The sequence below is a fragment of the Salarias fasciatus genome, assembly GCF_902148845.1.
Source record: "Salarias fasciatus chromosome 7 unlocalized genomic scaffold, fSalaFa1.1 super_scaffold_4, whole genome shotgun sequence".
Lineage (NCBI taxonomy): Eukaryota > Metazoa > Chordata > Actinopteri > Blenniiformes > Blenniidae > Salarias > Salarias fasciatus.
Window position 1 is genome coordinate 16,773,331 of NW_021941229.1, and position 22,340 is coordinate 16,795,670.

The following is a 22,340-nucleotide window of genomic DNA, read 5'->3' on the forward strand; positions in this document are numbered from 1 at the left end:
TGGCACTGACACACAGAGGACAGAGAGAGAGAGAGAGAAAAAAAAAAAAAACTCCTCAAACTGTCTGGGTGCATCCAACTACTTCCTAAAGAGCCATGGATAAGAGTCTTAGTGGATGAAGAAGAAGAAAAAAAAAAAAGGAAGGCTCACTGAGCCATGGGTGGATCATAGCCAGTGTGCAGAGGAGACAAAACGGAGGAAGCATGAGACGATGTGGTGGCCCTGGCAGCTCGCCGCCTCAACTGGCACTCCTTGTGAGAACCCGGGGCGGGGAGGGGGTCATCCGAAGTGTGGGAAGGGGCGAAAGAGAAAATATCACTAAAATATCATCAAGAGGGATGTGAAATCCAAGACGATGCACCACACATGTACAGTTTGCATGCAGCTGGGTTATTTGCATGATATGTGTGTCACTTTTTCATCAAAAATTCTTATTCTTATCAGATCGATCATCAGATCTGTGACCCAGTTCTAAACTTACCGAGATTCATCATTTATTGACGAAGGTTTGCATATTCATATCGGTAGGTTTTGTAGCTGATGTGGAGTGTGAGTGTGTTCTGTTTTCACATCCAAGCGGTTCATTTGCTGAGGGCACTCATGACATTAACAAGGGGAAAGAAATGAAAAGCCCTGTTTCAGGATAGTTTGTCGGTCGACGACGGGCCGTGATGCATCCCAGTGTGTTTCCCTTAATCTCGGCCCGCCACACCAGACATTGATCAGTGGAACAAAGTGATCGAGCAGCTCGGCACGCCCTCGCCAGAGTTCATGAAGAAGCTCCAACCCACGGTGCGGAACTACGTCGAGAACCGGCCGAAGTACGCGGGCCTCACTTTCCCCAAGCTCTTTCCTGACTGCCTTTTCCCTGCTGACTCTGAGCACAACAAACTCAAAGGTAAGAACATGAGAAGCATGGAAATGTGCCCAATATTTCTGTCGATTGTATTGCCTCGTATTGGTATGCTTGTATAGCTTTTAACCTGATTATTTTAACTTCTGTATGTGATTCTGTGATGCTTTATCACAAAAATTAGAAAAGCTATCACTGCATGGGTGTTTATAATCATCCTGTTGATGCTAACATCATTTACTCACTAATCACCTGAACAACGGACGTAAGCATTTATAGTTTATCCTTCAAATGGGATGTAATAAAAATGCAATGATAACTTTAATGACTGACGCCACACCGGACTCAGTGTTGAGAAGGTGCAGTTCTCAGACTGCCTGTTGTAAATCATCGCACACATATAATGAGTCTTTAAATGAGATACTTTATTGTTCCCCTCGGGGATACTATTTCTCTCCATCTAACCAATCCTTCTCATAGGTAACTACATGTCAGTTTTGAAGTCAACAAGTATGCCTGGAGAAAAAACACACACAAACATACAGGGAGAACATGCAAACTCCACTCGGCTTCATCTGATTCGGTCTCTTTTTTATGCAGAATTTGAACAAACACGTTTACTCCTTCTGTCTCAGCCAAAAAGCGAAGATGTAGAAAATCCTCGCTGTGAGATAGAGCAGAATATATACTGTGTCTGTTTTACTGCATCAAAGCTGTCGACAGGTAAAATTCTCATGAATCGCTTTAGTGCTCGCGATGCTCCCCGCTGGAGTGACATTGTTCAGGGAAATGCAGAGAGAAAGCGAGTGGGACGGTGCGAGACCCGGTTGAAATGTTTCTGTTTTGTATATTTTGCACGGTGACAGGTAGGAACTGAGTCAGACATGAGAGAGGGAGAGACTTCCTTTGGGCTTTGGTTATTTTCAACAGCATGAGTCAAGAAAAGACAGACGCTGCTGTCGGATGGAGCAAAGGAAAAAAAAAAACGGGCAGACAGGGAACAAGGAAAGGTGGAGGGAGAGCACTTGAAGAGCTTTTTTATAGATTTATCATCCTTTAGTTATTGACGTGTTGATGCTTAAGCGAAATACGGTGCGGCATCCCATCGGTCTCTCTCCATTCTCTGTTGAGTTTCTTCAGTCCTCCGCTGGTGGAGAGCTATTTATAGTGAAGGTCAGCAAGTGTAGGAGAGAGATGATATGTGGTTTAAGGGTGCTCGAATGCAGATCAGTCCAGGAGAGCCTGAGAGGAGAGAGACGGGCCAGGTGAGCCACTGGTGATGTGGAGATCTGGATTTTGCACCGTTGTTGGAATTTAAAGGAAATCAATCTGGAAAAGAGAGGTATTTTAGCTTATGCACTGGCCCACTGTGAAAGGGATTCAAACTCATGTAATCCACAGAGGAAATAAACACTTAATGCATTGTCAGTCAAAAAAATCTTCATCCATCCGTCTTCTCCAGCCATTTTAATTTCCACACTGGACTCAAGACAAACTCTTTTTCATACAAACTCTTTGACTCACATGTGAATCAGTTTGATCTTTTCTCTCCACCACTTGTAATTATTCTCTTTACATCCTGACATTTCCTACAGCTGCCTTTTCTCCTTTCATCCCTTTTCCTCCTCTTCCTGCTTCATTTCTTTCCCTTTTTGCATATTAATGGAACAAACTATTACCCTGCTTCGTGAGCTTAAGCGGATTTGTTGTCTTTCTTTCCTGTCGTATTCGAACCCACAGCTAGTCAAGCCAGAGACCTGCTGTCAAAGATGCTGATCATCGACCCCGCTAAACGGATATCAGTGGACGAGGCCTTACAGCACCCCTACATCAATGTGTGGTACGATCCAGCCGAGGTGGAGGCGGTGAGTAGGCCTTTTGGCAGAGCTGTGTATTGATCACCGTCTTCACTGGTCTCCCCTCTGTGTTTGATTGGTCAGCACTGTTTTCCCGTCCTCATGTATTGATGACGACTCCCCTCGTTTTACTTTCAATCTAAGCAAAAGCAAGTGACTTACAAAGCGAAATTTTGAATAGAGAATACACTCAAACTGAAAATTAGCAACATTTTTGTGTTTTTTTTATTATTTATGTTTACATCTCATTTTCATTTTTATTCTCATTTGTGTGTTTTTTTTTTGTGTGTGTATATTTGATAACTGAAGTACAAATCTAGTGGAATAAACCAGTACTGGCGATTAGAATTTGCTTCTACTGAAGAAATAGTGACTTTTTTTATTTGGTAACATTAGAATAGTGGAGTTTCCACTTTTTTTCATTGGTGTAACTTCATCAGTGCCTCATTAGTATGAGGTGACAAGCGAGATTGGGAAATAAAAGCCATCTGCAGCTCAGTGAAGCACTACAAACACCACTCCCACTTGCAGCAGTACATTGATAATTGCATGACCAGCTGATGAATCTCAGTGTCACTGTTTGTGCTGGTTGATCGTAGCATTCTGCATACTTTTCCATTGTAGGTCTGATTCATTTTTTTTAAGGAGACTTCATGACTGTGCGTTTTTTTTTTTGTTTTTTTTTTTGTAGATGTGGAGTTGTCGATGATTTTGCTGTGATAGAGTTGATGCAGTATGTATATCATGACTGTGAATGTCATTTCAACACGTTTTCTGCTGTTTTCCCTTTCTCTAATGTCATGTCATGCTGATGAAGGCCAGAGATCTCATTGAGATGTCCATGGTAAATAACAACTGCTCTACATCAAAGAAAACAATTGAATGGGACCTGTTTTGACTGATGAGTTTGAATACAAGTGGATATTTGGGAACATTTGGTTCAGGGCTGTCAAGTCTGTGAAGATTCCCTCCAGGCATGTGAGAAGACCTATTAATATTCAAAGGGACAGTAAAAACTGAAAGGGAGGGGGAGGAGGTGTGAATTGCATTCAGATTACATAAATACCCACTCCCTCATTCAAAAGACCAGACTATGGACAAGTAAATATTTCCCTATTTTCTAAGATTCATTTTCTGGATCTGTAATGTCTCCTGCATCACAAAATCAGTTTTCAGATAAGTTTTAAGCTTAACTTCAAACCTGCTTAAAATAACATGAATCACACTGACTAAACTTTGCACACTTGTTCTTCTGTAGGGGGGAACATTGATCAACCATAACATTGACAAGGATAATTAATTAAACATCACGAACACGCTGCTTTGGCTGCATTAAATGGGTCATTTCTCCTACATTATTACCTTGAATTGTTAATTGAAAAGCAGCGCCTCACGTTTAGAAAGAGTTGCAGCTCGATGCTGACCCGTCCCAGTTCCTCCCAAGGTTAAAGCAGAGGGATTTATGGGTGGTCCTGTCATTGGGTGACAGAGAGGAGGGATTATGGTGCCAGAGTCCGAGACAGGATCACTATGAATGACTGATAATAACAGTTGAATACATGCCAGAAACCATATTCGTGTCCTGTGAGATGAAACGATAATCCCGAGAGAGAAGGACAAAATTAGGAATGTTTTCTTTTTCCATTCTGATTTGTAAAGAATTGTTTTATTCTGGAAGGGAAGCTGTATACAATGAATCATATGGGAATCCACGACTATCCTAAATTATTAAGAGTCAGATAAAACGCTAAATGTTTTGTTATCCATTTGCAATTTTGATTTCTCCATAATTCACCTCCACTCAGCATGTTCTTTCTATACATACATGTTAAAGCTGTTAAAGCTGTCAAACAGCACTTTATAGTCTCATGTTTGGATATTTTTTCATCTCCATACTTTTTGGTTTTTATTTATTTTTTTTTTGCTAATGTATCGACAATTTCATATTTTCAAATTGTGATACATCAGTGTGACACGTGAATTTTTAAGACGAGGCATATTTGTGTAGATGTACCAACCTGTGATGTTGCTTAACCAGGCCGTCGGATAAATAACAACTAAAACAGTGTCCTTTCTCCACCCTTCAGCCTCCACCTCAGATCTACGACAAACAGCTGGATGAAAGAGAACACTCCATTGATGAATGGAAAGGTGAGACCCACAAAGCCCACCATGATCGATCTGCCATTTGTTTTTTTGCTATCGCTGTTGTCTTAAATTCTGAGACTATACTCATGAATTACCTATTGTTCTGCATGCAGTACACGCATATATTTGCCGTGCTTTTTACTGACTGTCGTCTCCCGAATGTGCGGCAGAACTAATCTACAAAGAGGTGATGAACTTTGAGGAGAGAACGAAGAATGGCGTTGTGAAGGGACAGCCTTCACCTTCAGGTACTCTCAGTGCATAACCCTAATCGCTCTGTAAGTGAATTTACTATAACCTTACTGGAGTTCTCCCCTTTGTAAATAGAGACCCCCCATTGTGCTGTTGAACATGTGTCTCTGTCGTTTGCATTTTTCAGTTACATGTTGAGTTCAGTCTTGTCGTATTGTGTCAAGTTATATAAGTGCTAATTTGGAATTGCTCAGAATACGCCTCATTTTAAGAAACTTTAATCAGGTGTTATGTGTGTATCTTCTTATATTGTGTATGTATGTGTGTGTGTGTGTGTGTAACATCACATGATTTAAGGTTGAGGTTCTGTGGGTCCATCACTGGGAATGTCAGACTTCAGCTGCAGCTCTATGGTGGACAATAAAGACTGTTCTCACATTGTGCCACAGTGGGGCGCTATGGAGGCATGCTCACACACTGACCAGGTCAACTCGACTGTGATCAAAGGAGCCTCGAAGTCCAAACTGATAATCAGAGACATCAGCATGCACTGATCAGAAAAACAAACGTTAATCCAAAGAATAGAAGTGTGAACACTTTTCCACAAAATTCTCGTCTAAAAGTCCTCATCTTGAAGGAAAGCTGTAAACCATCAGCCTCTTTTAACTGAGCCAAAAACCAGCTTGCATGTCTCATGCAACTAATATTTGAACCAGCATTTAAACCGCATTGGCGTCCTTTGTTTTACATCTTTACAAGTGGATATGTTGAGTTCGCATGATGGATTTGAAACGGAATTTAACAGCTGTGTTCAGCTCTGTTCCACCCGTCGTCGTCTGCAAGCTCACAACCTCCGTCATTTCTCAGTGTTTCCTACCATTTGTAATTAAATGGAAGGCCTGGCCTCTAGAACCTGATGCGGAGTGTGTCAGACGCAGTGCAGGAGCTGCAGACGGCAGTGCTTTACTACAGCAGGGTAACAAATGAGCTGAGAGCACGCATGAAGCCTGAGTCAGGCTGTGTGTGTGTGTGTGTGTGTGTGTGTGTGTGTGTTGGGAGGGGGGAGCACACTACAGTATCTGCATTTGTGACACTGTGTACTCATATCTCTTTTTTGAATTTATGAACAGAAGTGAAGATGCGTGTGGGCGTGACACTCTAATATGGTTTTAGCCTAAAACTCTGCCTAAAGCAGAGTTTTAGGCTAAAACCATATTAGAGTGTCACAGTGTCACAAAAATCTGCTTCAGGCAGAGTATCTGTAAAGAGGAATAATTTTATGTAGACACTGGAAACTGTTCCGTTGTTTCCGTTCTATGTTAATTTTTAAGACTCCAGTGGAGTTCAAACAGCTCTTTGTGATGTGTTAAAGCCTACAAGGACACTGACCACTGGAATGGATGCCAGCTATTAATCCTGCTTTGTGCTTCGGTTTCATTGTGGATTAGCCGTCGTGCCCTTCACTCACCATTAAGCAATTACCTTCCAACAGGAAGCAGACACAGACGGCGGATCCTCAATACGCCTTCACTGTACATATGGCCTAATTCAGTCGCTGCATTTGGACCGAGTCCTGCGTCCACTGTTCCTAAAACCCACTTTTATGGCCGACGTATAAGAAAGCAGCCTTGTAAAAGTGTGTGATGCAGACGGGCTTTGGTGCCGAGCTGCTTTGTTATGAAAAACAGTGTTGGTGTTTCCCTGTACGTTGAGAGTCAGGCATTAAATCTCACTCAATTATTAGACATTTAATATACTAGATAATAGTTATATTTCAGCAGCATCACACCATTAGACTTTATATGAACACGTCTGCTATCTGGTCTAAAAACAAATGATAGTTACAGCACTGCTGATATTCATTGCAATAGCTCGCCATCACATCTTCATATAAAAACTCCATTAATGCTGTTTACTGGCAACAATCACGTTAAAACTGGATTTTAACTTATTTACTGTAAGCATAAAGAAGCTAAACTAAACAGAAAATATATCTATATATTGAAATGAACAACATTTGTATTGGAATTTTAAAAAAAATATTTAAAGATGTGTTTTACTTTAGTTTCTTCTATTGTTGTATTTTACATTACATTCAGTTCAACAGTTATATTTCTTTGGGAGTCTTTCTACTGCTGGTAAATGACAGCGAGGCGTTCAATTTGAATTTGAGCTTGAATAAAGTTATTCATGAGCAGTATTAAGACTGATTTAGTTACCTCTGCTGTAGGTCAGAGAAAGCTAAGAAACCATGTCCTCCTTTAATGGGAACATTAATTCACTGTTAATGGAAAATTAGAAACTTAGATTGCTTTAGATATTACATTATGAGCTCTCAGGAAGTTTAGACTGGCCCAAAGCACAACTATTCAGCTACGATGACTAAGAAATATTATTATTATTGGCTTAAGAAGATGACAATGATGGATCATTGAGTAGTTTGTGGCATGTAAACACAAACACCCCTGCAAATCTTAGTGATGGATCCCACCGAACTTAAATCTTATTTACCATAGTAGACACAGTGTGATTGTGATGTCCCAAAGTTGTTGCTATACGTTGTTGTTGTCTCTCTGGATTCAGCTCCTGTAACTCTTGAGATTTCCTGTGTGTTCCCGCCGCAGCCCTTCCTCTGGATGTATTCCTGCCGGGACTCCTTTACGTTGTAACCCCCTGCTGCTGTTGATTCCCTTAGCACAGGTGCAGCCGTGAACAGCAGCGAGAGCCTCCCTCCCTCCTCCTCCATCAATGACATCTCCTCCATGTCCACCGACCAGACCCTGGCCTCAGACACTGACAGCAGCCTGGAGACCTCTGCAGGACCCTTGGGGTGTTGCAGGTGACTAGCCGCCTGCCTGCGTAACCCCATGTTCTTCAGAAGGTGAAGAACCCAACAGAAAAGACCAAGTGAAAATACAAGAAAAAAAAAACAGCAAATGTTAAAAAAAAAAAAAGAAAAAAATGAATATATTAAGATATTAAGAACAAAAACATGAGTGATGGAAACACTGAATCTGAAGTGATGAAATCTAAAGCCTGTGCATTGTCGTTCAAAAACAGCAGTGGTATTTAAACCCAAGTAAACAAGCTGAGATATATGTTAATGATCCTCTAGTTGCTTTGCTTATATTTACCCCACATATCTTGTATATGGCATCCGAACAAAAATGACCAAGTGCTTAAAAACTTGCATCTCCTGTAAAAGTGCATATTGGCTGGCTGCTGGTCTCCCGATTCCTTCCAAGAGCATCTTAGCTCCAACCATTGTGGCAAGGTGAGCTGCCGTTTTTGCTCAACACAAATGCTGAACACACAGGCCTCATTTACCTCCTCCTGCTTCCTCAGTCGACGCGTATTCAGTAACACTGCTGTGTTTCTAAGCTCCGAACCTTGTCTGGGAAATCCTCATTCCCCCCCTACCAACTGAATCCCAAACGTAAGGTTGCCTGGTTTGTGTGTCTGTATGTGGTAATTCTGCAGGGATATGTAGCTGCTTTCACTCAGAGTGGCGCTCCCTATGATACTTGTAAATATTGTAATTCTGTACAGCTGAAGGGTGGACAGAGTGGGACTGACGGCCAGTACACTGGGAGTTTTAATTTTTTTCCTTCTTCTTCTTGATTTTTTTTTTCCTTTCTGACTAGCGCACCTTGCCACATCACTGCTTTCCACCTCAGTTGCCCCTTGCCTATCGCTGTAGTCCTGCATGATTAGATCTTAACAATGCTAATCTCACTGTATGCTAAAATGAGTCTGTATAGAGACTTTTGTTTATATACGATGTAGACTAACTCACTTTCAGACAGGATCAGAGTTGGAGGGGGGTGCGGTCTGGTAACAGTAGGACATGCGAGTGTGTACGTTGCGTGTGTGTGTGTGTTGTTGAACCACGGGAAAGCCAATAAGAAAGATCAGGGCTGAGTTAAAGGGTCAGTACACTCAGAGGTAGATTATTTTTCAGTGTGCTCGGACTTCATGACGTCCGATTTTTTTGAGTGTGCCGTCCCGTTTATTTCCCCTCGCGGCGTGCGATCAGCTCCTGGACCCTCCTGCGACGGGCCGCCGCACGTCATTGGTACGACCACAAAGAGACTATTCCTGTTTATTTCAAACTTCCATTCAAGATGTGACGCAAGCGATGCAGTAGAGAGTTTCGAGGCAGGCGATGAGTGTTAACCTCGTAGCAGTGGCTTGTTTTCTTCTTAAATAAACTCATACACTTCATTTCACTACATAAGAAGCTTCTGTCACGGAAGAAAACAACTGAACAGAAGGCGCCATGAGTTACGTTGACCCCATAACTTATTAGCTGAATGGTTCTTTTTATTTTGACTGATGGAATCACAATATGGCAAGTGCCTTTTGGAATGAAGCATTGCAGGTGCAGAAATGATATTATTTTTGGGATTTTTTTTTTTTCCTCTGCTTCTTCTTGTTCTGCCTTAAAACTGTTCCAGGCCCCAAGGTGCCACATTTTCAGTGGAAATATTAAGGGAAAAAGAATTGCCAGTGTTGATTTCTTTACCCATAGATGAATTTCCCCCTTTTTTTTTTTTTATTTCTCCTCCAAAAGAGAATCAGCCTTCATTAAATAGTGAAACCAGGTTTTCTCCCGCCGGCACACACAAAGGTACTCCTGTAAGTGTGTGTGAGTGCGAGTGTTTGTGGTTTCTGCTGACCTTTGCTGTCCAGTACCTGCTTTAGGTTACATCGAAGTTTTAACTGGAGAAGGTCATTGTTTCAAAATTAAAGAAAGATTCACAATATGATTGACGGACTGGAATCGGGTAATATTCTCTTTGAGATATTAAAGCAGCCTGCTTCAAAATAGCTATAACATCCACGGTGAACATGCAGTGATCGGTGGCATCTGAGCTGTAGATAGAGCTTTTGCGCTCTAGATGAAATGCGCTTCAACTTCCAACCATGCAGACACTAAGATATGTATAAAATATGTTCAACTTTATGCTTTAGGAAGGAAGAAATCGTCATTAATTTTCTTTCTTCTGCCATATTGTATGGTTTAATGCAGGTTTGACTTGGTAGAAGCTGGATAAAGAGGTCATGCTTTAAGTCAGGGGGATGTATGATATGCAAGGAACTGCAAAATAACCAGAAATACTGTCTCTTAGTGAAAGACATAGTGACATCTGTATGTTTCCAGCATGTACGAAACAACTTTTACAACCAATTATACCACTCTCACCGTATTGGTTCATATGTATTCTGGTTCAGGGTGGAGGTTAAGTTGGACTTTGTGAAGATCTAAATATCAAATGGCACTAAAAAGGTATAAATATTGCACATTTATTTCTTAACATGTCATTCAAGAGAAGAGCTACGTCTGTGTAGTTCAGCTGCTGTAAAACAGCAATCCTCTTTTTGCATGAAGTGTACCTAAACACACCGTGTTGCTGTATATACAACCCCCTCTCCAAGTCTACTGAAAAAAAACCAACCTACAGACATAACTCTGAAAAAGCTACTTTGTTAACACTCTTCCTGTCTGTGGCTTGTGTACAGTGTACCCAACACACACACATAAACACACACACGGATGATCAGTACCTTCACGGAGCTAAGAGGGTAACTGAGGTTGGCGTCTCCAGAATAAGCTACGGCTAGCTTGGCTTTCTGTTCAGGGTCTGGCCAGGGCAGTCTTTTTTCAAACAGGGTGCAACTTTGAAATCCTTTGTGTTTTAAACAAGATCAGAAGAATTTCTCACTCAGAAAAAAAAAAAAAAGAGGGGTCTCGAGTTTGAGTCGGCTCCCGCACCACTAATACACAAACAGTACAGTCGCAGCTTTTTCTACAGGGCATTTTTAACCATTCCAAACACACCTCTTCTCTCCGTAAATTCACGTTTTCATCACCGAATACGAATACTGACACATATTAATGTCCTCTTCCCCCCCCCCCCCCGTTTCCTTTTACTGAATGTGAACTTGTTGCTCTTTTTTATAAGACGTCCCTCCAGACAATTCTGTTGTGACTCAAGGTGCATTTTAGCTCGGTTGGTGCACCGAAAGTAACTCTTAACACACAAACAGCTGGGTTGTCAGCACTGAATGTAGAAATGAAATGAATGGTTTCACAAATACACACGTCATTAGCTGCTCTGCTCGTCAGTGTGTGTGTTCGCGCGCGCGCGCGTGTGTGTGTGTGTGTGTGTGTGTGTGAGTTTCAATCAACCAGCGGTAAATACAAAACTGAATTGGGAGATGTGATCTTGCGTTTGGACAAATGATTTCATTTGTTTTTTTTTTGTTTTCCTTTCAATACAAGGTCACGTGTGATTGCTGTAAAGGATGTTACAGAGTCAGCACAGTCGTGTGTTCGGAAGTGGTATCATGTGTGTTTTCATGTCCGATCGCCTCGATCACTGAATTAGAAATGTAACAACATTGTTTCTAGTTTTTTTTTTTTTTTTTTTTGTCAAGAGGATCTTAAAGTCAGAAAATAAAAAAAATGTCACCATTAATTTGTAATCTGAAGAAGACTGACTCGTCATTCAGCCATAATGTTATTGTCAGTGTGAAGGAGATAAATCCTCGTCACATGGAGGGACACATGTTGTATTCGGCTGTGCCAACCCCCACAACATCTTCGGACTTAGTGCTCATGATCCCAGACTTATTGATTTCCTACGTCTTTGTTTTTCACGTTGTATTGTAAATAATAACCATCCAACAAATGCAATAAACACTTTATTGCACTCAGACAGGGAGGCAAGCTACTGCAAGAGTCAGGTGATGCTAAGAATTTTTAGTCCTCAACGTGGGCCGACATGTGGAACTCGACAAAAACCCTGTATAGCTCATCTGAATCAGGTGATGTTGTTCTCCGGTTCTTTTATGACTCCTTCTCTACTGTTTCTTTTACTGCGTGCTGTTTTAATGAATCATTCTTTTTTGACATTGTCAGGTTAAAAAAAAATTAAAAAAAAGAAAAAATTGTATCTGTTTCACGCTGATCTCAAAGCTTCAGGCTATAGCGTTTCAAGTAAAGTCAAAACAAATGCAAAAGAAAAAGAGAAAAAAAAATACTGAAAGCTGTTACTGTAAACACAACATTTTAAAGGAACTGTGTATGTAAAAATAGTATATGTATGTGATTGAAAATAAAGAAAACCTTTGATCTTGGACTTTTGTGAGCCTTTATTTCCTGATCTATTAACAACTTTTTTGGAATTTATTGAGATTTTTGGTTCCTTGTTTCCTGTTTCTGTGTGTGTGTGTGTGTGTGTGTGTGTGTGTGTGTGTGTGTGTGTGTGTGTGTGTGTGTGTGTGTGTGTGTCTTCATCTCTGCTGTGCTCCTTCACCCTCCCTGTCTTCTCCTCACTTCCTGTGTGTGTTTATACGTGCCGTCTCCAGTCTTGTCGGTGTCAGCTCGTCTATTGATCTTCGGCTTTATTCCTCATCTGTTGAAGCTTGTCTGTTCCCCTCATGTTTTATCCCACCCAGTTTTAGTTTTGCTTCTTGATCCCTCCTGGATTTTCGGATCAGCTTTTTTTCCCCCCCCTTATTGTTTGTAATCTGCCATCATTAAAGATCCCCTCCTCTCCAGATTTCCTTTTTTTTTTCTCTGCGGCAGCACTACAGCAGGGTCCAGATTGAGTGAACTCACCATTTACTGTCGGTGCACTTCATTCACAGATCAAAACGCAATGCGGTAATGTGGGTTCCTGGTCCTGGACAGCCTCGTTTCTCCACGTGTCAAATGTCTCTCTGCTTCTGCACATCTGAATCAGATAACAGTGGAATAATCAAACTCTGCAGAAAGCCTGATAACAAGCTGTTTCTTACAGTCTGCTGTGCGGGAGCTGAGTAGCTACTAAAACACGCTAGAAAGTGGCCTCCCAGGACCAGGACTCAACGCCACTGCCATAAAAGGAGCTTAAACAGGGCTTGCAGGTCATAACTGAAATGAGCCACGGAGAGATTGCAGAGAAGGCAATTATGTTGAACCTATTAATACATCTCTTTATCAAACGCAGTAATTCAAAGGGTTTTGTTGAGTCAAGTTCTTGTCTTACTCTGTATCTTTATGTGAGATAATCATGTGTGATCACAATCATCTTTTTGCACAGACGAATCACACAGCTTTACTTTCAAATTCAGTAAATACTGGTAATTTCTTACAAAATACCTACATTCTACACCAATCCTAATAATAATAATTAATAATAATTCTTGTATATTCTCTCTAAGCTCATCCAGGCCAGTCAGGGAGGAACGGAGCGCCGCATCAGTGCACAGGTCTGATTCTCAAGCGTTGCAGTGATATTTTCCATGATATAACCCTAAAGGGTACTTATGAAAAATAAAGTCACACTTTCCATTGTAGTTTAACCCAGATCTTTATTTGCCCCCTTCAACAAGTTCTGTCGAGAAAGGCTCCACCTCTTCACTGAAGGACAACAGGACGAACCACAACTAGGAAGGGAAACTAGGATGCACTTGAAATTTGTAATTTTGCCTCAGATTCCTCTTTCTGATGATCAAATATTTTCAAGATATTTTACAATAATGTAGTATGTGTCTACCACCAACGCCTTTCCTTATTAAGGGTCTCTATCTACCAAGAAAGGTACAGAAAAGCTCAAGTGGATCAAAGCTAAGTGGAAAAGAATCAGAGGGGCACTCAGACGAAGGTCCAAGGATGGGAGAATCTTTCAGAAGATCAAGAATTAGGCAGCGAAAACCTTCCCTCCATGAGGTCAAACTAAAACCACGCTTTAATTAAAAGCATTGTAGCTTGAAGTTTCCCATCATCTTTATTATTAAGTTTGGAATGACTACATTTATACTTTAAAGTATAGTGGAAAATGAAAATACCTGTCAGTTAAAACACTATCTATGGGAGTGTAATCAGGTGAAATAAACAGCACAGTCACAGATTCACATGAAAATGCATCTTTATTCATATTAAGTCATTTTTTTTTTTAAAGTTTCCTTTGTGTATCAAGTATCATGTCATGAAAATATTCCACTATCTCTCATTCCTCTCCACCTTGTCTTTTGTCCATAATCTGCTCTTTTGTGTGGAATTCACGGAACGAGGTGACACTGTCAGTTTGGCTTAAGCCCATTATTTCCTGGTGAAGGTTGCAAAATGAAAAGCACAGACTCGAACCCCTCCCCTCCCTCCCCTGCGGCCCTCCTTCAGTCGTTCAGGCACTCTCTACCACCCCCCGGCGCACATTCCAGATGTCCTGCAATTTGGGACCTGATCTCCTGAGGAGAGGTGGCCGGCGGCGGGCCCGTGCACACGCAGACTGGGTTTGAATCCAGTCCGGCTCTCGTTTAAAGACGCGCGTACCCATCAGCAAACCCGCAATGAGTGTAGACATTTGGTTTAAGGCTGCATACATACACTTCATCAATTTACAGACATTCAGTAATTGGACTCTTGAGGTCTCATGCACTGTCATGCGCGCCTTATTTGCAGCCAAACTTGACGATCCAGCCCCCCCGTCTTTCACAGCTCTTTGTTAGTATTTCTTGCTCTGCAGCTCATTTCTTTGCATTGAGTTTGAATAATATCGGGGGTTAGGTTTTTGTAAAACTTACATTTCACGCACTCAAAGGCAGAATTCGGCTTCTACTTCCTTTCATAGTGACAGCTGTTAACGTTCACCCAACTCCGACTCCTTATCAGGGAATTACACCATTGACCCGTTGTGCAAGTCTTAAAAAGTATTTTTAACAAGCTGCAAAACATTCTTCAATCTGTAACAACTCATTACGTGCCATATCCGTCCCAAAATATCATTCGATCCACAGTGCAGACTAACGAGTAGTGTCTACGATTATCTATAAAATATTTACAGTACAGGCTCTTTTGGTCATGAGTAAATGTAACAGCACAGGCACATGTACAGCATACTCTCCAATTTAAAATGGTACACACACTGACGGACAGGACATTCGGTACCAGACTTGCAGGGACTGAACAAACACGTAAGTGCATGAAAAAAAAAAAAGAAAAAAAACTTAATATAAAATATCAAACAATGATAACTTTGCTTTAAATATCAGGTAAGTATTATTTGCAATTCTTTTTCTTTCCTTTACTTTTTACAAACGTAACGGCTGTGTTTTCTCCTGCGGTGTTTCCCTCTATGTACATGAGCAGATACAGGATCACACTGAACACGAACAAGGCAGATTTTATTTTTTTATCATTTGGTTATAGATGTTAAACGCGAGTAAAAATACTGAGGGAGTTTACCCTTAACTTTCCTGCATTTTCAGGTCCAAGGTGGTAATTTCATTTCATTTTTTTTTTTGTCCTCCCATCTTCGCCTCACCCGAACATAAGCAGCAGTACCGTTTCCAGACTGTTGTATCCCGTCCCTTTCGTCCGCTTCCCAGTCAGATGTGTGAGCACCACAACAGTTTCAGAGTCGATTTAAGAGTGTCCATGAGCTCTTTAAATAACGTTATGTACACATATTATCACTCCGGCATCACTCCAGGTGATGTCCACATTTGTTTTTTGTTTTTTTTACAGTTAGCTTACATCAGCCCTTCATCTCCTATTTCTTAAATTAAACCAGGCCATCAACGTTCGCAGTGTAATTCTCAAATTTGCCTACTCCAGTAAACAGCCAAAAGTCTGAAGTCTCTAATGTTCACATTGTAAAATGAACCGCTTCCCGTCTTCTCTGGCTCGCCGGCGCTCCTTCACTGTATCCAGATGGTGTTGTTGCGGTCCGGTCGGCCGGGGTCGGCGGCCGCGTTGCCGCCGGTCGCGGTGAGGTCGCTGAACGTGGAGAAAAACTGTTCCATCTCCTTCTGAAGCATCTGGTTCCGCCGCTCGGCGTCGTCCTTGGCACGCTCGGCGTTGCGCAGCTTGATTTCCGCCATGGTGTACTTCTTCCTCTCCTGGTCCAGCTCCTCGTGGAGGCTCACCATCTCTGACTCCAGCTCCAGGTTACGCTGCTCCAAGCTGCAGAAGGAGGTGAGAAAAGGGGACGGCGACACCGGTTTTAGGTAGGTGGCGGCTGAAGTGAGTGGAAAACAAGAGTGAAAGAAACAAAGCGTGCATGCATTGGAGAAATAATGAGGAACGAAAATGATCCTGCGAGGATGGTGAAGTGGATTGTTTGTTGCACGTGTGTGTTCCTACCTTTTGATCCTGGCCTCATACTCCGCCTTCTGCTTGTGCATCTCTTGTTTAAGACTGGCCACGAGACTGTGCAGAGCGCTGTGGCTGCCGGGGCCATTCCCCACAGGGTAGCCCTCGCTGTTGTCGCTGCTGCTGGTGCCCCGGCTGCTCCTCCCCGCGCCGTCGCCGCTCGCCTCCCTGTTGCCGTTCCTCCCCTCCCCGTTGCCGCCTCCGCCGGACCGGGGGGGCTCGCCGTCCTGCGCCGGACCGTCCAGGTCTTCGAAATGACCCCCGAAGAAGTCCTGCTCGGGGCAGGTGGTGGTGGAGGAGCGGCAGGACGTGGAGTTGTCGGGGAGGGAGATTTCGCAGGAGGACGTGGACCAGGTGGCGCTGTCCACGCTCTGCTTGTCCTCGCAGCTGGTGTTCAGACATGTGTTGTGGATCTGGTTCTGCTGCTGCTGCTGCTGCAGGTTGTGGTGGTTCAACTGGACGTTGTCGTACGTGGACAGCCGGTTCTGATTGGTCGTTTGATCCCCGTCGCGCGTCTTGTTGCTCTCCCGCAGCATGACGCAGCTGCTTGGCACCCACAGGCCGTTGCGAGCGTTCAGGCTCCCCGTGAGCGCGTCGCCGCCCGAAACGCCCATCCTCAGCCCCGCAGTCCCGCTGCCTCCGGTGCTGCTGGCGCTCGTCACGCCGCTGGTGCCCATTTTCGTACCCGAGCCTTTGAGCGTGCCGCTGCGCCGCACGGGTAAACTCCCTCCTCCGGTCAGACACTGGCTCTTCTCTAGACTGGGATCGGAGGACGGCGACGAGCTGAAGGAGCCGTTCGTGACGATCCCGCTGCCTTTACTGAAGGCCGGGTTCTTTTTCACCGTCAGCGGCGGGCTGCGCGCCATGTCGAAACGTCCGACCACGCCGTTGCGCGGGCTCGCCGATCTGGGAGAACCGCCGTTGTCGACGTGATGGCGGTGAGAGGGAGATTCGGGGGCCTCCCAGACGCACTGCCGCACCACCTGGGTGTTGTTGTTCTCGGCGTTCTGGGACACTGTCGTGATGGCAGAGGTAGTTGTGGCGGCTTGTCGCCGCGGCAGTTCGATGTTGTTGTTGTTGACCAGCTCGATGGCCGTGGGGCTGTCTTCGTCTTGGGGGAAAAGCACGTCGTGGCGGCCAATCAGAACAGCCATGAGCTGCTGGACCAGAACGGTACCTGAAAACAAGAAACTGCATCATTATGTCATATTTTTTAAATTTATTTGTGCTGTGTTTGACAATCTAAAGTCTTATGTTTGACATTAACACAAAATAACACCAACAGGCCTGTTTATGTTAGTGATACAGTCAAAATGCTGCTAATGAAAGTAGCACCAACCTTTTCCTCAAACTGCACTAGAGCATGAAGTACTGCTCAGCAAACACTTTAAAAATCTAAACTAATTGTGCATACTCGAGTCTGAAGTGATGTTCTTGAACACTGACCTTCCATAATTGCCACTGGATCCTCAATTTTTGGCCTTAGAATGTTTGGCCCAAACACTGTGGCCAAATTTTGGACGCTCATCTTATTCACTCCTGAATACGACTGGACTTCATCGAGAAATCTGGAAAAAACAAAACAGAACAAAAGCAGGAATTGGTATTGTTTCATACCGGTTGTGGCTCAAAATGTAAAATCTTTTAATATTTGGTCTTTGCAGTACCTGCAGATGTATTTGAGAAGGTTGTAGTTTACTGAAGGCAGACTGTCCACAAGCCTCCTCAGCTCCTTCATACCCTGCCACAGGTTGTACTTTTAGTCATTCAACGTTCATACAAGGTCACAGTTCAAGTTAAACGACTCAGATTTTGTGAAATATGGCAATAATATTCACTCATTCAGAGAAGACTTTGGAAAAATTATGCAACAACCTACCCACCAACCCATATAAATATATACAGTACATTTTCATAAAATCGACTTTACTTAGACCCAAACTGGTGTAACAAAATATTGAGTCATTTTTAGACAAAGTCACTCAAATATACTTCCGTGCACACACATACATGCACATGTATTCATCCACAAAAGCTCCAAACTTGAGAAAAAAAGTCTTGTAAATGCAAGAACAAAGTCTCAGTTTCACTGGGCGGGGCTAAACTGTGAATAAAATGAGCAAAGGACTTTCCAAAGATCTCAAAATATTTATAGGGGCTTAGAGATGAATTTTATTCATGTTTATATATGGTACTAAGCAAAACTGAAAGAAATGAGAAATGAGCCTTGGGCATGTCAGTCTGGTCTTCAACCACCTTCATGGACGCCTCCAGTGTTTATATCATCCAGAATTCACAACTGTCCAACTAACGCTTGAGGGAGATTTCTGCAAGATTCCTATCCAATGTGATTTGAATTGACAATTGCTGCTGATTTGCATATTTTCTCCCATTTAGTATCTTCAACTAGTTGCCAGCCTCAGACCGACCCCCCTGCTGCTGCCTGAGCCTTAAGGTGAGACAGAAATCCTATTGAGATGTTAGAAGTCGAGACAGGCACAGCTGAGTCATTGTGAGAGGAACAGCAGAGCAGAGTGTGGGCGACCGGGAGGCAAGAAACCACTTTTAAGACAATTTTAAGGTAGATATATTCACAAAGGGAAGTCATCACTTCCTATTTCTCACCATTTCGTCATCTTTGCCGAGGAGTTTGGCGCAGGCCAGAAACTCGTCGTACTTCTGGAAGGGGATGACGGGCTCCGGCAGCTCTCTGAGATACAGCTTCAGCAGAGAGGCGACTGTGTGCACATCCGTGTTACTGCAGAGCAAGACAAGACACCAATAGAAATAGGACAGGGTTGAGATCATGATTTATTTAAGGTGCGCGGCATGGAGGCAGACGCACATCGACGCGGCGCCTCCTGCGATGAGGCTGAAAATGGACGAGATGAGGGAATATGTATCAAAACTCCACAAGTGACTTAAAACAGCACGGCCATTTCAGTGAGAAACGCTGAACTTTTGTTTTGGCAGTTAATCAGCACGGCGGCGCTCATTGCAGAGCGACGCGCCGCGGCGACGAAGCGCGGCAAAAGCGAGAAACTCAGACCGAAGCGACGCAAGATGACGAGAACAACTAAAAAAAAAAGGGAAGAGCACAAACACGGGGGCAGCTTAGACGATTTGCCGAAAGGCAAGAGGATTTCCACTGCAGGCTTTGAGGCAGTAATGAGTCAACAAGGGGGCAGGTGGCGAGGCACGCAGGGGGTTACAAAGGCTAATGAGAGAACGAGCGAGGGATGGCGAGGGAAGAAAGATCAGCCGCCAGCTAGAAACAGAAGAGGCTGCAAAGTAGAAATAGTAAGGTAGAGATGTGCCAACGAGCAGCTGATGCGATTGTGCATCCCGTGTTTCTAGGAAATGGCGTGAAGTTGATATATAACCTGGACCCCGACGGTCCCCGGCCGGCGGTTATTTATAGGCGGGTGATTACATGGTGGAAACGAAGGGTGTCGCGCAAGAAAGAGGAGGAAGATAGAGGTGGGTGGAGGGGTGGTAAATCCCATCACTCATGGATTTCATGGTCTAGCTCAGTGATGAATGAAAGTTGTCACATTTATATAAAAAAAAATACAAAGTTTCGTCTCTCGACACAACAATCTGCAGACCACTAAACGGCAGCTTCGGGTTGTTTTTAAAACACATCTGTTAAAAGGTGGTAAACTCTGACATGCTAATATCACTACAATACCACAGAAAAAAAAAACTTTATTCCCATAACAGGCCTTTTTTTTGTTCTATTCTTTCATCATTTTAGCTCATAAGTCCTCAGCATGAAATAATATATAGTCCCAAATATGTTTTAACTAACTGTAAATAATCATTGATTTTTGATCAATTTCCCCTCTTAGTACAACCACAGAGTTATCGATGCTCATAATTTTCTAACAAACAGTATAAATAATGGTTTTGAAGCTTATCTTTGTTTTTGTGATACGCATTAATGCTTTTTTTCTACAAGTTTCAAATGTCACAAAAGTTACTCAGAAAAGTGAATGTTCAACAAAATCTTTGCATGTTTCAAAGAGCACCAGGATTAAAAAAAAAAAAAAAAGTTTATTCAGGTAAACTTAGTGCGATGGCCTCTGTCAGGATTCACAACAGGAGCCCGACTCGCTCAGGGATCCTAACATATCAGCTACACATTAAAATGCACCGGGGAAATTCAACCAGCCGGCCATGCTCGCATTTTTCCTCACCAATCAAAAGAGGGCTTCTCCCCACAGTCAAAGGCATCCTGCAGCTCTTTGACCAGGTTCGCCTGTCCCGGCAGCCTGAATAGACCCTCTTCCCGAAGGCCCCACTGTCGAATGAAATCCACACACTGCTCCACCAGCATAGGGGCGAGCTTGTTCCCAAAGCGGCGCTCATACCGCACCGTCTCCTCCAGCTTCTGACCAAAGATCCCTGAAACACACAACAGAACATTTAGGTTTGATCTGATATTTGAATTTGCATTGATCTCTTCTTCTCTTAACATCTTTTTACGGAGAGAAGTAGTTTTTTGAAGAATTGGCAAAGGCGTTAGGACATCACAAACATCAGAGAGAGCAGTGAAATCGATTGAAAGAGACCCAAGATAAGGTTGTCCAGACAGTTCAAGCAAAAAAAACAAAGAGATCAAATCTCTCTACTTCCTGCTGAGCACCACTCGTCTTTTGTCTGGGGCACTCGCCATAGAAGAAGGAAAAAAAAAAAAATAGAAAGGGGGCCAATTTCCATTTGCGGCCATCTCATGTGGACGCAACACTAGAGGGGATTAAGGCAGCCTTCCTGAGAGATTTGGATCTGCATACTTTTCCGGTCTCCAGATACAGACAGAGGCTACTCACACACATCCAAACAAGTGGGTACAACAAGGTACTGTACGGGGGCCGGACCAGATCCAGCTTACCGGGGTCCTCGTGTTGTTAACATGGCAAGCAGCAGGTGAATCAGACAGCTGATCAAAATGATTCGTATGCTTCAAAGTATTTCCTACAAGTTGTAAACAAATACAGTGATAATATTATAGTATGTACTCATACTTACCCCTTTTCAGAATGACACAACTTGTAAGTTTCTGGAAAAAGTGCCTATTTGTAAATTTGTGATACGACAGCACACCAGAGTTGCAGAATTTGAAGCGCCAGGACACTAACATTTTCTATTAAAAAAAACAACTGCAGTTTTTGTGGTTATAGTAGAAAACAATAAAAAAGTTGACACGAAGGATGCATCAGTCTGACCGCAGATCAGTCCAACTGTTTTCATATCCGTTGAAAACAGCGCTGCTTAAAAATGAGCAGCTAAAAAAACCCGGGGTCACAAAAATAGACATTCCTACTGCAGTAAAACAAAGATAAAACAGTAAACAGTTACGAATTTCCATAAAAGCACTTGAAGATGTTTATCCATTTTCCAATCTTCTGTCAGAGTGAAATACAGCTCAATCGAACAGCAGCGCAGTAACCAATGAAAACATGCGCCTGTATCGGAAAGCGCGTTTGAGAAGAAATGGGGAAAAGCGCCTGGACGAAAAGGAGGTCAGTCCTTCAGACGTTCTGGTCATGAGTCTGGGAATGCTTTTCCCGGGTCACATGTAGCAGCACATGTGCGTGGAGCAGCTTAGGCAGAGTGTGTGCATGTGTTTATATGCATGTTAGCTGTTCCTGCTGGGATGGGTCGGACTGCAGGAGCAGCACTTCAGGGGCGACACCTCCACACTGTTTGCACGCAATGATCACTGCCAGGCTGCGTCTGATACCTGGACCTGCTGTTTCTCACATGCACTATGCACTGAGAGAGAGAGCGAGAGAGAGAGACAGAGAGAGAGAGAGAGAGGCAGTCTAGACACAACACAGCCTAATTTTTCCTGTTATGTCCTTCCTATTTCCTCCAGATACTCTTTCTATTTTTTTCTGTGTAATTGCATAAATGTTTCACATATATTGCCTTATTACTTTATATACTCAATCCATAAGTCATATTCAGCGACCCCAATAGAACACAACCTTTTTATGTGCTTTGTACAAGTACATCAATGAATATAAAAGAATTCTTCTTTTCAGAAGAGTGTTTTTTAAACTATAAGAGGATGACTTCCTCCCTCGCAGCTTTAACTACATTGTATTTCCACAGTTTCTAACTCCACACATGCTTGTTGAAT

General features: G+C 42.9%; 2 protein-coding genes across 11 annotated transcripts in view; one reads left to right on the plus strand and one right to left on the minus strand.

Annotated features, from left to right (window-relative positions):
* mapk10 (mitogen-activated protein kinase 10) overlaps positions 1-8,012 on the plus strand; it is a 31,978-nt gene extending 23,966 nt beyond the window's left edge. For 3 of the 8 annotated variants that reach the window (XM_030084786.1, XM_030084787.1, XM_030084790.1), the window contains exons 9-14: positions 716-898; positions 2,594-2,718; positions 3,527-3,553; positions 4,797-4,860; positions 5,028-5,105; positions 7,750-8,012. In XM_030084786.1, the coding sequence (XP_029940646.1) occupies positions 716-898; positions 2,594-2,718; positions 3,527-3,553; positions 4,797-4,860; positions 5,028-5,105; positions 7,750-7,892 (620 nt within the window). In that variant the 3' untranslated portion in view covers positions 7,893-8,012. Of the gene's footprint in view, positions 1-715; positions 899-2,593; positions 2,719-3,526; positions 3,554-4,796; positions 4,861-5,027; positions 5,136-7,744 lie in introns of all 8 variants that reach the window. The other 5 variants (XM_030084794.1, XM_030084792.1, XM_030084793.1 and 2 more) reach the window with 5 other exon arrangements.
* A 6,743-nt stretch (positions 8,013-14,755) lies between these two features.
* arhgap24 (Rho GTPase activating protein 24) overlaps positions 14,756-22,340 on the minus strand; it is a 56,385-nt gene continuing 48,800 nt past the window's right edge. For all 3 annotated transcript variants that reach the window (XM_030084783.1, XM_030084784.1, XM_030084785.1), the window contains 6 exons: positions 20,392-20,599; positions 18,818-18,950; positions 17,860-17,933; positions 17,639-17,760; positions 16,184-17,369; positions 14,756-16,003 (listed from right to left, as the gene is read on the minus strand). In XM_030084783.1, the coding sequence (XP_029940643.1) occupies positions 15,739-16,003; positions 16,184-17,369; positions 17,639-17,760; positions 17,860-17,933; positions 18,818-18,950; positions 20,392-20,599 (1,988 nt within the window). In that variant the 3' untranslated portion in view covers positions 14,756-15,738. The remainder of the gene's footprint in view (positions 16,004-16,183; positions 17,370-17,638; positions 17,761-17,859; positions 17,934-18,817; positions 18,951-20,391; positions 20,600-22,340) is intronic.